The following is a 17020-nucleotide window of genomic DNA, read 5'->3' as shown; positions in this document are numbered from 1 at the left end:
CAAGAAGACTAACAGGATTTTGGGCTGTATAAGTAGGGGCATTGCCAGCAGATCAAGGGAAGTGATAATTCCCCTCTATTCGACATTGGTGAGGCCTCATCTGGAGTACTGCATCCAGTTTTGGGCCTCACACTACAAGAAGAATGTGGAAAAATTGGAAAGAGTCCAGTGGAGGACAACAAAAATGATTAGAGGGCTGGAGCACATGTCTTATGAGGAGAGGCTGAGGGAATTGGGATTGTTTAGTCTGCAGAAGAGAAGAATGAGGGGGGATTTGACAGCTGCTTCAACTATCTGAAAGGGGGTTTCAAAGAGGATGGATCTAGGCTGTTCTCAGTTGTACCAGATGACAGAACAAGGAGTAATGGTCTCAAGTTGCAGTGAGGAAAGTTTAGGTTGGGTATTAGGAAAAACTTTTTCATTAGGAGGGTGGTGAAGCGCTGGAATGGGTTACCTAGGGAGGTGGTAGGATCTCTTTCCTTAGAGGTTTTTAAGGTCAGGCTTGACACAACCCTGGCTGGGATGATTTAGTTGGTGATTGGTCCTGCTTTGAGCAGGGGGTTGGACTAGAGACTGCCTGAGGTCCCTTCCAACTCTGATATTCAATGATTCTATAATTCCAAGAAGAAAGGGTGAGCAGGAAAGGGACATTTTCTAAAAACATTTCCCAACTTGACCTGAGTGGCTGCCGAATGGCAGCATAGACCAGGAAACAAAAAAGGGCTGTTATGCTATATTTTAATATAACTGATTATAGCTCAGATCGCTACTCCACACAGTTCAAAACCCTCCTTCAGCACTGCTAATACCTGAAACTTCAGAGGAAGATGAGAAATTCTATCAATCCTCAGCAGTTGTGCACTGCTGTACATAGAGGACAAAATCCAGTCTTGACATCTATGGCAGTAAGCTAAACTAATGAAGCATGAGATTTTATTTTCCCATCTTAGCATTTGTAGCTTAAAGTGGGGCAAATGTGATCCCAGCTTAGTTTTATCCACTCCTGACTCTGGCAAAGTCTCATTGAATTAATGGTACAGTCTGAACTAAAACTTGGGAGTTCTAACCATTTGACCATGGCTCTCTACCAAGCAGTACTGTATCTGATCGCTTGCCAATCGCTTGTCATAATTTATTGGTTATTATAAAAATCAATAAACAAAGTTTAACAGAATAAGGAAAAAGATAAATAGCCATGAGCCCTGGAAGAAAAAGTTGGCACTTACTTGCAAAAGTACCTACAGAAGAGAAAACTGAACGAGGCAGAAATCACCTAGGAAGCACTTTGTGATTTGGCTGTCAGATAATGCAAATACACCTCCAAAATAGGGAACACTTCCTCTGTCTATCAAACATACCATGGACCATAAGGGTAGCAGAACTCTTGTCATCAGCTGCATCGCATACATAGGTTCCTTGGTCATCATAGTCACACTTGTGAATAATGAGGCTTCTCTTAATTTCCTGGGAAATAATTGCTACTTTTTTACTTGGCCGGAGCTCAGATCCATTCTAGAAGGCAAAAACCAAAACAGGATAATCGCTTATTACCCTTATATAAGCCTTGGTTCACGGCAGCATTCACACCTACCTAACTTCATACATATGCTTATGTCTCACTTACGTCAATGGGACTTAAGCACATGATTGACGTTAAGCACATGCGTGAATGCATCACCAAATAGGGATGGACTTAAGCACGTGCTTAAAACTTTGAGGAACTGGAACTCATCCGAGGGCCTCAAAGCACTTCACAAACAGTAAATAATTAAGCCTCACCCCACCACTCTGAGACTTGTCACTATTGTCCTCATTTTACAAAGGGATGAACTGAGGCCCAGGAGTGCAAATAGAACCCAAGAATCCTGGATCCCAGTCCTGTATTGTAGCAATTTGACAACATGCCTCGTGGTTAAATGACTCAGGAGACTGGACCAATAGTCATCAACAAGCCTTACATAACTATAAGTTTATGCAAAAAAATCTGCAAGTTTACTGTAAATTCCAGACAAGTTGAAATTTGGGACTACTTCCATGAAAACACCCTTAAAGATTAGTAAGCAAACATTCTAGACAGAGGTAAGGCAGACTGTACAAGCTTGCAGATAAAGAAAACAGGAGTTTTGATTAATGTTAGATAACCAGAGCTGCACAGAAACAGCCCATACCCATCTCTTTTTGAAGTTAATGGAAAGGTGCCCACTGACTTCAGGAGAAGTTGGATCAGGTCCTAAATGAGAAATGAAAACTTTATTGTCTGCTAAGTGTTGTACCTTAAACCACTTGACCTCCACATTAGGCCTGGAGAGCTCACACTCAAACGTCACCTTAGACTTCTCAGGAGCTTTGATGTCAACCAAAGGCTTGCTTATTTTCACAGGCAACTCTGCCAAAAAGAAAATACAGTAAGAGGAGGATTGGGTTTGGTTGGAGAACAAGACTCAGAGAATAATCAATAAATAAGATACATCTTAAGTGATTACTATATCCTGTAAGTAAAAAAAAAAAAAAAAAAGAAAAAAATAGTTTTGCGTATTCTGCCATTGGCTCACAACCCATGTTTAATTTATTCAGTACATAATGTCATTATTATTAATTGTTATTTGTTCCTGGTAGCAGACAGAATGTGCTAAGCACTGTATAAATAAAAAGGAAGACAAAGACACTGCCATGACATTCAGATACAGACAAGGAACAAGCAAGCAAGCAAGGTGGACAAATGGCAATCATCTGCATCCTGATTATACACAGCTTTAACGACAGCATATACATTATCTATATAAAGATCTAAAGACAATCATAAATTACCCTACCTCTAGACCATTATAGTTACTGGTAGGCAACAGAGAAAAGGTGGGACTTTGGGAGGGATTTGAATCAAGGAGAGACCAGCTCAAGAAGGGAGTTCCATGCACAATAAGGGAAGGGATTGCCTTCACTTGGTACCTTTAACAGCACCAAGCAAATTGTCAGTACTTAATAACGGGTAATCATCAATCATACATAATAATAGGTGGGGATGTGTGAAAGGGTATATTTATATCAGCTTTCTCTGCTGTTTTCTTGTGCATCTCAACAGTAAATACAGAAGCGAGGTACAAACTCCACTGCCATGAACTGCAGAATACTGACATGCACGGCTCTGAAAACCTCCAGCATTACAACTAATCAAAGACATGCCCAGATGGACTGTGTCACTCTCAGTCAACCTATGGCATGCACTGTCTGTTCTACAGGAACACATCCCAAGCGGCGTTCCACACTGCAGGGGTATACACCTGTTACTATAAGCCTCCCTGAAGAATGGATGCCTTCTGTCTTGAAGGAGATGAGGCCTGAGTCTTCTAGCTTCAGGGACGAAAGTGTCAGTGAATGTTTCTTCCCCAGGACACTAATGTGGCAGTTCTCCCCTGCTTTCAGTTTCAGGCCATCCTTCATCCAGCTTCCTTCCACATCCTCATGAGACAGCTCCAGCTCGAAGGTGGCAATCCCCTTTTCACAGGCTTCCAGTGGCTGCAGGCCTTTCACCAGTTTGATCTGCCTCACTGAAAAATAAACGATATTGAAGGGTTGGAGACATTGCATTGGAAGCAAAGATAACCTCTCCACCCACTCACTCGGAGCAAAGGTAGCAGATCAGCCACTTCAAACAAACAAACAAACAAACAAACAAACAAACAAACAAACAAACAAACAAAAGTGAATCAAACCACTCACTGACACAGGCCAGTACCAGATGCCCTAGAGAAGGTAATTTTTGTTATTTATTTGTATTGCAGTAGTGCCTAGAAGCCTGTGTCACGGACCAGGACCCCACTGAGCTAGGCACTGTACAACACAGAACAAAGAAACAGTTTCTAACCTGAAGAGTTTACAGACCATATACAAATGAGAGACAACAGGTAGGTACACCAGACAGATGGGGGAGCGCAAGGAAGAATGAATCAGTCCTTGTCAGCATTCCCAAAAGGATAAACTATGGGGCGAAAATAGCAGGTAAAGGAAAGAGTGAAACATTTGTATAAAAAAGTCTCACAGTATGCAGTGTAGTGCCTAGGACACCCACTTGAAGCAGCCTCACTTTTGGGGAGTTTTACCTACCCTGAATATATAGCACCAACAGCCCATCAATTAGAAAGATCAATATAGTATTTAAAACTGAATCACCCTTAAAAATGGATTAAATTACCAGAAAAAAAAATAGGATAGTTAACTTCAGTAAAACCATAAAACACTCACAAAACTTTAAACTCCACAAGGCTGAATTGGGAATAGTCCAACCTTCTACTGTGTCTGCAGAAGAGATGAACCCAAGCCACAAAGTTCAGATATGGATCCAGATATCCAAGCATTACCAGGAGTTCACATGGGTGCTCAGTTTCATGGTTGTGACTAGGGCCTGGGTCTTAAAGGCCTAGTCTACCCTGTGGGGGTGGGGTGTTGATCTAAAATATGCAACTTCAGCTATGAGAATAGCATAGCTGAAGTCGACATATCTTAGATAGACTTACTTTGCATCCTCGGGGCACGAGACTGATGGCCGCCGCTCCCTCATCGACTCCGCTTCCACCTCTCAACCCGGTGGAGTTCCAGAGTTGACGGGGAGTGCATTCAGGGATTGATGTACCACATCTAGACGAGACATGATACATAGATCCCTGATAAATCAGTGACTACCCGCTGATCTGGTGGGTAGTGTAGACATACCCTTAGGTGTCCACTGTTTTCTTCAAGATTCAAAACCCTCCTGCCATTGATGGACTCCACCCCGTAGGCTCCAGAGTGACTGTGGAACTGCTCCATGGAGCTGCTTCAGAAACTAGGCCCCAACCCCTTCTGCCTCAGGAAGAAAGCCAAAGAATCCGTACAGTGATGGATCCTTTGGCCCTTCCTACTGTGCATTGCTGCCCTGTTCCTCCACACAGCAGGGGATGTGCAGCACCTACAACAAATCTCTAAATCTTACTCAGTCTCTGTCCAATGGAATTGCACTGGTTCCTCTGCCAAGGCCTCTTTTCCACAGCCACTGAGGCCAAGACAAGATTTGTCCCCCGGGACATTCTTTGCCCATGCCCCACAAGGGGAGAACAGACATTTTCCCCGGAGTTTGCACTGTCGCTTCCCTTTCTCAGACACAGATTTTGAACTCCATTCCCTCTGTCTTAGGCTTTATTAGTCCTTGACTCTTCATCTAAGTTTATGGCCATTCCCACCCCGCCCCCATGGTGTCTCATTCTTTAAGCTGAAAGATGTTTCCAAAGAACCCGGTGTGCCTGCTGCTGCGATGACCTTTCCTCTGGCTCAACAGATACTTCAGCACTTCAAACAGGGAATGTGCTTAGGTTGCTGGGGATGAGCTGGAGGGGAAGGCATTAGCAAAAGACACCAATTCAAGAAATGGAGCAAGTTCTCAGCAGACGCCCTCCAGCCATATAGTAAAGATAGGCCTGGCATAAATTTCTTCTTTTGTGAACATCCTCCCCCATGAAGGCATCTGGGGAAAAGCCTTTAAAGGGTTACTTTAAAAGAAAATATTACAGGCTGGAATTAGGTCAAGAGATCTGCAACCTTCCCTCTCAATATTAATATTCTAGTTCAGGGGTCGGCAACCTTTTCGAAGTGTTGTGCTGAGTCTTCATTTGTTCACTCTAATTTAAGGTTTTGCATGCCAGTAATACATTTCAATGTTTTTAGAAGGTCTCTTTCTATAAGTCTATAATACATAAACTAAACTATTGTTGTATGTAAAGTAAATAAGGTTTTTTAAAATATTTAAGAAGCTTCATTTAAAATTAAATTAAAATGCAGAGCCCCTCAGACCGGTGGCCAGGACCCGGGCAGTGTGAGTGCCATTGAAAATCAGCTTGCATGCCGCCTTCGGCACGCATGCCATAGGTTGCCTATCCCTGTTCTAGTTACTGCTTTCACACTACTTTCACAATAGGGCAGGGTTTCTCAAACAGGGGTCGATGCTTGTGTAAGGAAAGCCCCTGGTGGGCCAGGCCAGTGTGTTTACCTGCCCTGTCCGCAGGTCTGGCCAGTCTGGAAGCGGCGGCCAGTAAGTCCTTCAGCCAGCACTGCTTCCAGCAGCTCCCATTGGCCCGGAGCAGCAATCCGCGGCCAGTGGGAGCCGCGATTGGCCGGACCTGCGGACGTGGCAGATAAACACACCAGCCCGGCCCGCCAGGGGCTTTCCCTACACAAGTGGCGACCCATCTTTGAGAAACCCTGCAACAGTGTAACTCAATTGACTTTACGGTTACTCCTCTGCATTTGCACTAGTGGGATCAGGCCAAATGGTATCAATGCAGATTAAGATTATTAAAAATGGCTTCCTAAAATCAAGCTTCTTAGCCCAATGCAAAGCATCTAAATAAGTGCCCCAATTTTCAAGACTACTGAGCACTTAAAAGCTTCAATCTGAACTGTTAAATGTGCAGCACTAGAGCTGGGCAAAAACATTTTAGTTGGAAAAAAATTTGGCCAAAAAATGAAGAATCAGGAGCTAGGTAGTTGCCATCCTTATACCTAATAGCCCAGAAGTCAGGGACCTCACCTGGGTTGCGGGAAACCGAGGTTCAAAACCCTACTCTGGTGCAGGGACCTGAGCCCAGTTCTTCCACATCCCAGTGGAGTGCTCCAACCACTGGGCAATTGGATAAAAAGGGTGGTTGAGCAGTAAACACCACTAGCAGCAGCTTCTCATAGATCCAGCCCTTCATTTCCTCTGTCGTTCTTTTAAAATGCTCACAATGAAAAATTTTATTCAACCCAAAATGAAATTTTTCTGACATTTCTGATTTCCTCAAAAGTATCAAAACAGTTGGTTTCTTTTCTACCCAAATCAAATCAGTCGTTTGCACAGCTCTATCCAGCACTTTTAAAAATCAGGACATTTATTTAACTGCCTGAATATGCATTTAGGAGCGTCACTTTAGGCTGCTACGTTTTAAAATCTTGGCTTTGGTGTAAAATCAGCATGATATCAGAATCAGGTTTATAATCCTTTGCATTCTGACTTGTATGACTCATAAATATTGCACACCGTATAGCTGAGATTTTCTTAAGATGGACACCTTTTCCTATGCCTTCTTATAAAGAAAGCAGGGCTGATCATATGCAAAAAGAATCCCCTTTGTTTCTCTTTGTAAAGTCACAGTTTGTTTCAGATCACCTTGTACATTTTAAATCTCACTGTGCATTCAGTTCCAGCACTCACTAATCTGTAACCATTAACACCCCTATTTAGGGCTATCTCATGCAGAGAAGCTAAGAATAACTAAGTGATGAAAATGGAGCTAGATGTATGGGAAGCACAAGGGAAAAAAAATCCTCTGGCACAGAAATCCCCTCTTGTCTTCAGAATGGGAAGTTAAAAAAGGAGACATGAAATTAGCCTTGCATAGCACAAAGCATGCAAAACTCTAATGAGGAAAACAATTGTTGCAGCAATTAAAAGTAGCCAAGCCATTACAATATAAGCAGTGATAGGGGTGCCAGAGCTGTTTTGTTTTAAATTCATCCATCTGAAAGTGACAGACAGCCTTGTTGGAAGGAATGCTGAATGTTTCCTATAAAGGGTAAAGTGTTTTCAGGCACCTTGCATGAAAGATGACAGAGAAGCAGAGTGTATTGTGTTCCACTGCATTCTACATCTCTGTATAATATTGTATTATATTTTACATGGGCATGGACCCAGCCAAACAGTCTAGTACAATTAAGACAGAAGGCTGGGGATTTCTGTACATAACTTCTTGAGTTATAGCTAAATTCCATAGTACAGGTTTTCTAAGTGTCCTAAATGCTGACTTTACATTATAAATATTAAAGGAACACTCAGGTTAAAGGTTGCTTAGTTTTAAAAAGTTACTAATAATGTTAAAAAAATAGATTTTCAAATGTTACTAACAATGCCTGAGATTATTTGAATTGAAAGAATTTTAAATACCTAATTTACTGCCTACTATTTATATCAATTCCTGCTCTAATTTAAATGTGAATTTACTTTGTCCATATTCTTACTGTTTTTGTGGGGAGGGTTCCCTATGAACATGCAAGTAAACTAAGTATATTAGCACAAATGTCCATGGAACATGAAGGTTAAGTTTAACCTTACAAGCGTTCATGGAAAGTGTTCATGAATTTCCAAATATTTTATGCTTATTTATAATTTGTATTATTAGAGTATGTATACATCCTAACTTAGATTAGGCCCCACTGTGCTACATTGTGCATACACATGGCAAGAAACAATTGCTATCTCTAATAGATCACAATCTGTTTAGACAAGGCAAGGATTATTATCCTCATTTTACAGATGGGGAACTGAGGCAAAGGAGATTAAATGATTTGCTCAGGCTCACACACAGGAAGTCTACGGTAGAATCAAAGGCAAAATCTCCTAAATCTTAGTCCAGTGTCGTAAATACAAGACCATCCTTTCCCTTGCATTTGTGCTGAAAACCTAATTGCAAAGAGTAATGTTCATCCAGTTAAAAACAGTGTAATGTCATATAATTGATGAGAACAACCACAACTAACACAGAAAATTCAAACTTGGAATACTATGTAGCAAATATTTGTGCATGTCTACTGGCTGCTCTGTTACGTTGTACATTCCCTTAATGAATAGGTGTGTTGAAGATTAATCTTCGATGTTAACAAAATAAAAAAATTTCAGATAAAAAATCCTTTTAATAATGAATAAATTTGAGACAATCACTATTTGCTAGCAGATGTACTAAAAGCAGGAAAAGGAGACAAAGTCATTGTGATGCATTCACGCAACTCTATATATGTGATTTATAAATTTATGGCAGCTTGAGCAATGAACACATACTAGTCAGTTTCACTTTTATTTAAAGTTATTTCACATACAAGTTGTCCTGTATTATTCCAAAGTTACACTGCATGGGTTGCAAACACTACATGATATGGTTATGTGGTTTAGGGTGACCAGATAGCAAGTGTGAAATATCGGGACAGGGGTGGGGGTTAATAGCCAAGTTTGATTTGACAATGTTTCCCTTTCCAATGTATTCTCAATAAAATAAAAAAATACAGGTCAAGGGAACTAAAGTGATGCTAAAATCTCAAAGCCTGTAAAACTCAATATACTCCTGGTAACATATCAAAAGCTCCTTCTACTGTATTTAATTGCTTTCTACAGTTTGAATTGTAAAAGTTAAACTACTGAAGAAAGGCAGCTTCTAAAATAAGATATATTGTACTTGCAGAAACAACAGGTACTGCATACATTTTGTTCATTATCATTCTGCTGCCCATGGACCCACTAAATACCCCTGCCCTCTAACTGCCTGGTTGGTACTTTTTATCTTCCTCATCACAGCCACAATCTGCTGTTTCCCAGGCCTAATGAGTTTGGTGGAGGTTGGATGAGCAGCTGCCACCAGAGCTGATAACTATCCTGTATCTGGATATTAAAACAGTGTCTCTTGTCAGAGGACAGCAAGAAAAACTCTGAAGAGGAAGAAACTATAGAAACAGTGTGTGAAAGAGATTACACAGCTGGGCCTTTTTTTTAATACACTTGGGCATCAATTTCTGATACCTTTGATTGTGAAATCTTCTAAGAAAGGAAATATACGGGAAGATGTGAATCAGCAGGGCACAGCCCTGTTTACAAATAAGGATAATGAACTTCTGGGGGCATAACAAAGGGGTACAGAGGTACAACCTCATTCCTTCCATCTGTGAGGACAAGCTGTCAGTGGGCTTGGAAATGCTGGGGAAAGGACATGGGTAGGCTATTTTGCTGGGGATAGGGGAATGCTTTCCTAGTTAAATTTAGGGTCCAGAAAGTAAAGTGTGTTATGATTTTGTTTTGTATGTAACCGTTTGTTTCCAATATTCTGACTTTCTCTCTCTAGAATCCATATTCTTTGATAATAAACTTATTATTGTTTTCACTACACATCTTTGTGTGTTGTGTGTTGAGTTGAATCTTACAGACAGCTGTGTACTTTGGGAATAGCAGTTCTAAGAGTTGTGCGTCCAGTGGAGCAGGGGCTGGACCTTGCAGAGGGCTGCTCAGAGGTCTCGGAGATTGGAGTGTGCCTCTCGCTAACCTGCACAGAGAGAACAAGGCCTGCAGAGGCCTGGCAGGCAACACTTGTGTTGCCAGAGGCCAGTGGTTTCAGAGAGCTGATCCACAGCAGGCACAGACAAGACTCCCGCACGCGAAGGGCTGGTCTTAGCTAGGTACCTCACAACCCTGGGTACCCCTGGGAAGCATCACACTTTATAACTCTGAGATCTATACTAGCTAAAGCTGCTCTAAGGCCAGACGCATTACAGATGTTTCACAGCAGCTGCTTTGCTTTTGATCCATGTCCGTTCGCAACCTCTAAACTCTGGGTCTGAACAAACCCAAAACCTTCGCAAGACTGAACTATACCCGGCCTTCCACTGAAATCACTGAAACCTGCACATTTCACAGGATTTCATGGCAAAGCCATAAACTGGCCTGGGTTTGGTTAAAAACTCACCCCAAGGTTTTCAACCTTTCCACAAAGATCATCTGAGTTTTGAATTTTAACACAATGCAAAGCCAGGTGAGTTTCCCAGGGTTTCTGGTCTTGTTAAGAATATTTCTCATTGCTGAACTCTTAGCTCTACGGATTTCCTGTGTACACACTAGATACAGACATGAGCCAGAACACCATATCCAAATTCAGCAGCACTCACCAAGTTCACATCTGGACCATTACATAAGGGCTCAGCCTCCCGCACCTATCTCTTCATCTGTTCGATATTCAAAAGGTGCCTAAATATCATTTATTATTTATATAGCCTTCAAATTCCTAACGGTGCTTTACGGACATATAACTGGACAGATCCTTGCCCTGAAGCACATACAACCTAAATGAAGATATGGCATTACAATGAAGACAAAGGGAATGCGGAGAAGGAGGCTGAATTACAGAGGTTACAGACTGAAGAGCGTTAGTTTATTTGAACACTCAAACACTTGTTGGTAGAGGATTTGTTATTTTAATGTTAATGGCATTTCAAGAGCTGTTTTGTGGGGGGTACTGTAAGGAAGAGAGGTGGAATGTGGAATGGTGGGAAGAGGAATGATTTCATAGGAGCAAACGCATGGGGCAAAAAACAGAATGGAAAGGGGTGAGGGAATTTGAAGGGAGAAAGGATGAGCTCAGAGATGTAATGGTGAACTGAGGGAGTGAAGCCAATAGACACGGGACTGTGGTAGTTGGAAACAGTAGAAGGAGGAGGTCAGAGCAAACAACCAATCAGCTGTGGTAGCTCCAGTGCTCACGTTCTCCCACACAGTCATTTGACTGGCAGCGAGCTAAGAGGAAACACCTGCATTCCCAAAACCAGCCTCCTAACACTGGCTACAGCACAGGTGGACATTCAACATTAGCTTACTTTGCACATTCAGCTTAGCCTGGGTCTTCTCTTCAAGAGTCTCACAGCAATAGAAGCCCCTGTCAGCAAAGGTGATGTTTTTAATCATCAAGCTGTGTTTCGTCCCTTCGGCCTTGATCTCAATGTTGTCACTGGACTGCAGCATGATGCTGTTCCTCATCCATTTCACCTCCACGGAAGGCTTGCTCAGCTCTACCTCCAGGGTCACCGTGTCCCTCTCCTCAACTGTTTTGGGCTCCAGTTTCTTCTTGAACGTCACCGGTGCCTCTGGCAAATGAAAGGAGACAAGAGTAAAAGTTGAGACACTCCAGAAAACTGGCCCTAAAGTAAGATTAAAATGGTGGCTTCTGAAGAAATCAAAGTTGGGGAAAATCCATGTGAACAGAAGCCGCATCTCTGGCACTGCAACACTCTGGGCACTATTCTAACATGTGGAACACATGCATTTTTCATCCCCATGGCAAAGTCAGAAAGTCAGTAGAAGGAACGTACAAAACAACACATCACACAGTATGGATGACAGGCAGTCAAAGGGACCTTACTCTCTCACCTCGGACTGTGAGGGTGGCTTTGCTTTCCACACCTTCTGCACTGGCTGAGATTTCTGCTGCATCCTCCAGAGTTAGGTCAGTGATGGTGAGGCTGTGACTGGTGTCCTTCTGAGAGATCACATGTTTCTTACTGGCTTCAATTTTGACACCGTTTCTGTGCCATGTAACCGCAGCATCGTTGGGGGAGACGGAGCATTTGAATGTGGCCTCTTTTCCTTCTTCAGACACCATGTTGTGAAGGCCTGTAGTGAATTTCACCACTCTAGGAGCTGACAGAGAAGGAGGAGACATTTTAGCAACACATGCATGACAATCCCCCATACTGCGAGAACCTCCAGAGGGGAGACTGGCTCAGTAATATTGTCAGCGGCATGGATCCAAATGGTTTTGCCATGGATATTTCATTGTGTGACAGTGCGTGCTCATGGTAACATAGTCACATTACATCTCACTGTCCAAATTTTATATATGGAGGTGCCATCCCTAGGATAGGAGGAAGCATGTAAGGGAAAATCCTGGGTCTAGATTCAGGATCCTTAACCCCAACTTCAGATGCAATATCAGGGCCAACAAGTCCATGGCCTATCTAACATGAGACCCCAGCTCAGTTTGTCTCAAAGTCACAACAACCTTCTTTGCAAAGAGAACCTTTATCACTTTTGGAGGAAGGTAGCAGAGTTCTGCCCTTCGTTGTATACGAAATCAGTTGAAAACAGAGCATCCAAATGCAGAATCTGAACATCCTCTTAAAACGCCATAGTTCAAATTGGGTCCTAGCAGGAGACTTTTTAAGGCTCACATATAATTTGGACTTTAAAGTGGACATGGTAAGGTAACAAACTGTGGCTTCACATATACTAATATCAAGACTGACCCCGGGTCTTTCACCACCAAAATCATAGGGCTCTGTCATGTGAGATAAAAGAGAAACTTGGTTAAGCAGCAAGTTATATTGGTGTGGCATCATCCAGTAGAGGGCGATATAATCAACCCATACTAAGTCCACATACTACTTTAGCAGGACTCTGCACTAGCTCTTAGGCCACGTCCAGACTACCCGCCGTATCGGCGGGTTAAAATCGATTGCACGGGGATCGATATATCGCGTCTAATCTAGACGCAATATATCGATCCCCGAGCGCACTTATATCGATTCCGGAACTCCATCAACCCCAACGGAGTTGCGGAATCGACAGGGAGAGCCGCGAACATCGATCCCGCGCGGTGTGGACGGGTGAGTAATCCGATCTTAGATATTCGACTTCAGCTACGTTATTCACGTAGCTGAAGTTGCGTATCTAAGATCAATATCCCCCCCGTAGTGTGGACCAGCCCTTATTGTTGCTGCTACTTAAATTTATAGCTTTTTATCATTGTTTAAATATCATGTCTAGGGATCTTCTACTTACAATATACATTGCATCTCTCTCTTTCAGAATGGCAGTCATGCTGTCTATTCATGAACTGTAAGATGGGAGCTCTTATTTTCCCAGCTACAACATACTTTTCTGCATGCTAGTCACAATGTCCCCTGCCCTTTTAACCCAGGAAGAATTTTTTTAATGCAGCTCTTTAGCACTGTAATGGAAGGGGAGGGGAGCAGGATGTCACATGCAGTGTAATGGATCTGGCAAGGTACCTTTGGGGGTGACCAGAATGCTGCTCTTGTCATCCCGTGATTCACAGGAGTACTCTCCCTTGTCTTCGGCCCGGAGTCCCATTATGGTCAGGATCCGCTTGACACCATCCTCACGAATCTGGAAGCGCTTGCTGGGTTTGACCTCAACTCCATCCTTGTACCACAGCACATCCCCCTTAACCTGGCTCAGCTCACAGGTCAGAGAGATGGTTCCTCCGATCTCGGCACTGACCTCTTCTAACTTCTTCGCAAACTTCACAGGGATTTCTGAGATTCATTGGAAGGAAAACAATGAATGCAGAGCAGATCAGAAGATTGTTTTCTTACCCTTTTTTTTTTTTTAAATAGGAGGATCTTTGGATCCAAGGAAGGTGGGAAATTTAAGAAAATGTCAGCAATAGAAAGAACATCGCAAATTCTGACTCAGTAATAATAATAACAACTTTTCATCCACCCATCTCAAAATATGTCATGAAAGTGAATAAAACACGCACACACAAAAAAAACCTTTTCACCGGAGGACACTAAGATTACAAAGCAGATTAGTGACTTGCCCAGGGTCTCACACACACACAGTGAGTCAGGAATAGAGCTCAGGTCTTCTAACTGCTGGTCCAACACCCCTATAGGCTGGCTGCCTATCCTTAGAGAGTGGGAATGGACACACAGCTGAAAGCATATTTATCAAGTGACAAATCCATCAGATTCGTACAAACCATTGAGTTGGCAGCTTAGAGTGAGTCCTTTTAAGTAAAATAAAATACAAAAGAAATCTTAGACCCTTTTTAATTCTGGAAGGAGAGGTGTCAGAATGATGCCTTAAAATGCCTGGGTTTGGGGTTGTCCTCTCCTTTTTCCTTTTTGTTCTGCATTCCACCTGATAAACCGAACTCATCTGCTGAGTTTTCACATCACGTGTTTCCTTGGCAGGGGGATGTTACCATTGCTCTGGGGTAGGAGATGATACAGCCTTTGTTCTGTGGCCCCAGGATATGAAATTCATCCTCCACTCCCAGGTATCTCTCTCACCTCTCTGACATAGAATAGAATCATAGAAGATTAGAGTTAGAAGGGACCTCAGGAGGTCATCTAGTCCAACACCCTGCTCAAAGCAGAACCAACACCAACTAAATCATCCCAGCCAGGGCTTTGTCAAACCTGACCTTAAAAACCTCTAAGGAAGGAGATTCCACCACCTCCCTAGGTAACCCATTCCAGTGCTTCACCACCCTCGTAGTGAAATAGACATCTATCTATCCAAGTATCGGAGGGGTAGCCGTGTTAGTCTGGATCTGTAAAAGCAGCAAAGAGTCCTGTGGCATCTTAAAGACTAACAGAAGTATTGGAGCATAAGCTTTCATGGGTGAATACCCACTTTGTCAGACGTGCATCAGTGGGTATTCACCCACGAAATCTCATGCTCCAATAGGTCTGTTAGTCTATAAGGTGCCACAGGACTCTTTGTCGCTTTTTATCTATCTATCCACGACCCCTTATACCACCCCCATTACCACACTACCTGGGCACCTCACCCTCTTTAATATATTTACCTTCACAACACAGCTGTGAGGTAGGGAAGTAAAGTGGATGGCCCTTAATAGCAACCTTGATATTAACAACTTACAGTTAATAGCAATATTGTGCTGGGAATCCATCCTGTCCCATCGACTTTAATTCTCGAGAAATCTGGATATTGGCAACGGTGTGACACTTCCTGAGAACTTTTTCTAGAAGCGAGACCCCTGCTTCAGGCAGGTTTGCGGGGCTGTCGCCAGGGGAGGAAGTGCTAGGATGGGCCTTCCCTGGCTGGCCCTGCCAATCTGCTCGCAGCCTGTGCTTGGCACGTTCCAGTGCTTCCTTCCCTGGCTGCAGCCCTGCCATTCTGCCTGCTGCTTATTGGCAATGGCCAAACCATGGCAACTTTTCGCTGGCAGCTGAGGGGTTGCTAAGGAGCGGAATCTCATGTAAATGGGCAAGTGACGTACAGAGAGACTCAGTGACTTGCCCAAAACCACACTTTGCTTTATCATCAGAGGTTAAAGTAAACGGGTGGCGAGGGGAGCAGCAGTTGCCCTCCTCTCCCCAGCCTGGGTAAGCAGAGCTCTCCGCACAGCTCCCCAGCTACAAATCATTACCACAGCGCAGTCCTGCAAGGTAAGCGGGAGAATCCATTTGTTTCTGGGCCAGCGCAACTCCAACACTCTGGGCTAGACTGTCATCTCCTACAACCTGCCTTGATAAAGGGACGCAGAAAGCAGCCCAACCCCAGAGACACAGCAAGGGTCAAATTCAGAGCCATGTTTCTGTCCCTGCTTGCTCCGTGGGGAATTAAACTATCCCCCCACATGCCCTTCTCCTGGCACAATTTATGCCCACCTCCATGCTGGCTCTGCTGTGCTGGCCGGTGGGGTGGCGCGATGGCCATGCGCACACTCCACCCACCTGTGAAGGAGATGGAACAGTGCTCTGCCCCCATACAGCTACCTGTAACATGGATAGCAAGCCCCGAGGAATAGGGGGCACCTTACGACCCCCTTCGTCCCCGCACGAGCATGCAGTACAGGCCATGAACTAGCCCGGTGGGAGTAGGAAGCATCTTTGCTCTGTATGGACATTTAGGGAAATGGATCTGCTGGACCCTGAAGCCAGAATCACAGCAGCCATGACACAAGGGCCCTGAGAGCTGAGCAATGATGAGGGGAGGGTAATTTTCAACTGCAGCCCCTTGGCCTCCAACACCGAGCAAGATCCATTTGACTTTTGGGGGAGGGATAACTCAGTGGTTTGTGCATTGGCCTGCAAAACCCAGAGTGGTGAGTTCAATCCTTGAGGGGGCCACTTAGGGATCTGGGGCAAAATCAGTATTTGGTTCTGCTAGTGAATCATAGAATCATAGAATATCAGAGTTGGAAGGGACCTCAGGAGGTCATCTAGTCCAACCCCCTGCTCAAAGCATGACCAATCCCCAAGGCAGGGGGCTGGACTCTATGATCTTTCAGGGTCCCTTCCAGTTCTATGAGATAGGTATATCTCCATATAGATATATATATATATTGTTGGGAATGAAGCTGACACACCTGCTGCTGTTCCTCTCACCTTTCACCTGCACTTTGAACTCCTGCTTGTCGTTCTTTGTCTTGCAGGTGTACACAGCGCTGTCTTTGCCCTCAGCCAGCTTCACAGTCAGAGTCCTGGAGGCCCCGTCAGACTTAATCTCATACTTTTTGCTTTCCTTGATCTCGGTTCCATCCTTGAACCACTTGACTATGGCTGTTTCAGGTGTTACTGAAGTGGCCAGTGTGACGCTCTCATGTTCCTGAACAACAATTGGTTCTTTCTGGACAAGTTTCTTTTGGAATTTTGCTTCCGGTTCTAGAGAAGTAATCAAAACAAACAAACAAACAGGCTGATTTCCTGC

At 43.6% G+C, this 17020-nt stretch overlaps 2 protein-coding genes across 51 annotated transcripts in view; one reads left to right on the top strand and one right to left on the bottom strand.

Annotated features, from left to right (window-relative positions):
* LOC127045875 (5-beta-cholestane-3-alpha,7-alpha-diol 12-alpha-hydroxylase) overlaps positions 1–17020 on the top strand; it is a 331656-nt gene that overhangs the window by 213704 nt on the left and 100932 nt on the right. The gene's annotated exons all lie outside the window — the stretch shown is intronic.
* OBSCN (obscurin, cytoskeletal calmodulin and titin-interacting RhoGEF) overlaps positions 1–17020 on the bottom strand; it is a 301886-nt gene that overhangs the window by 194536 nt on the left and 90330 nt on the right. For all 50 annotated transcript variants that reach the window (XM_050942340.1, XM_050942350.1, XM_050942329.1 and 47 more), the window contains 7 exons: positions 16699–16974; positions 13603–13869; positions 11963–12232; positions 11413–11679; positions 3279–3545; positions 2274–2386; positions 1359–1512 (listed from right to left, as the gene is read on the bottom strand). In XM_050942340.1, the coding sequence (XP_050798297.1) occupies positions 1359–1512; positions 2274–2386; positions 3279–3545; positions 11413–11679; positions 11963–12232; positions 13603–13869; positions 16699–16974 (1614 nt within the window). The remainder of the gene's footprint in view (positions 1–1358; positions 1513–2273; positions 2387–3278; positions 3546–11412; positions 11680–11962; positions 12233–13602; positions 13870–16698; positions 16975–17020) is intronic.

Source organism: Gopherus flavomarginatus, chromosome 2, assembly GCF_025201925.1.
Source record: "Gopherus flavomarginatus isolate rGopFla2 chromosome 2, rGopFla2.mat.asm, whole genome shotgun sequence".
Classification (NCBI taxonomy): Eukaryota; Metazoa; Chordata; order Testudines; family Testudinidae; genus Gopherus; species Gopherus flavomarginatus.
This window is presented reverse-complemented; position numbering and strand designations above follow the sequence as displayed.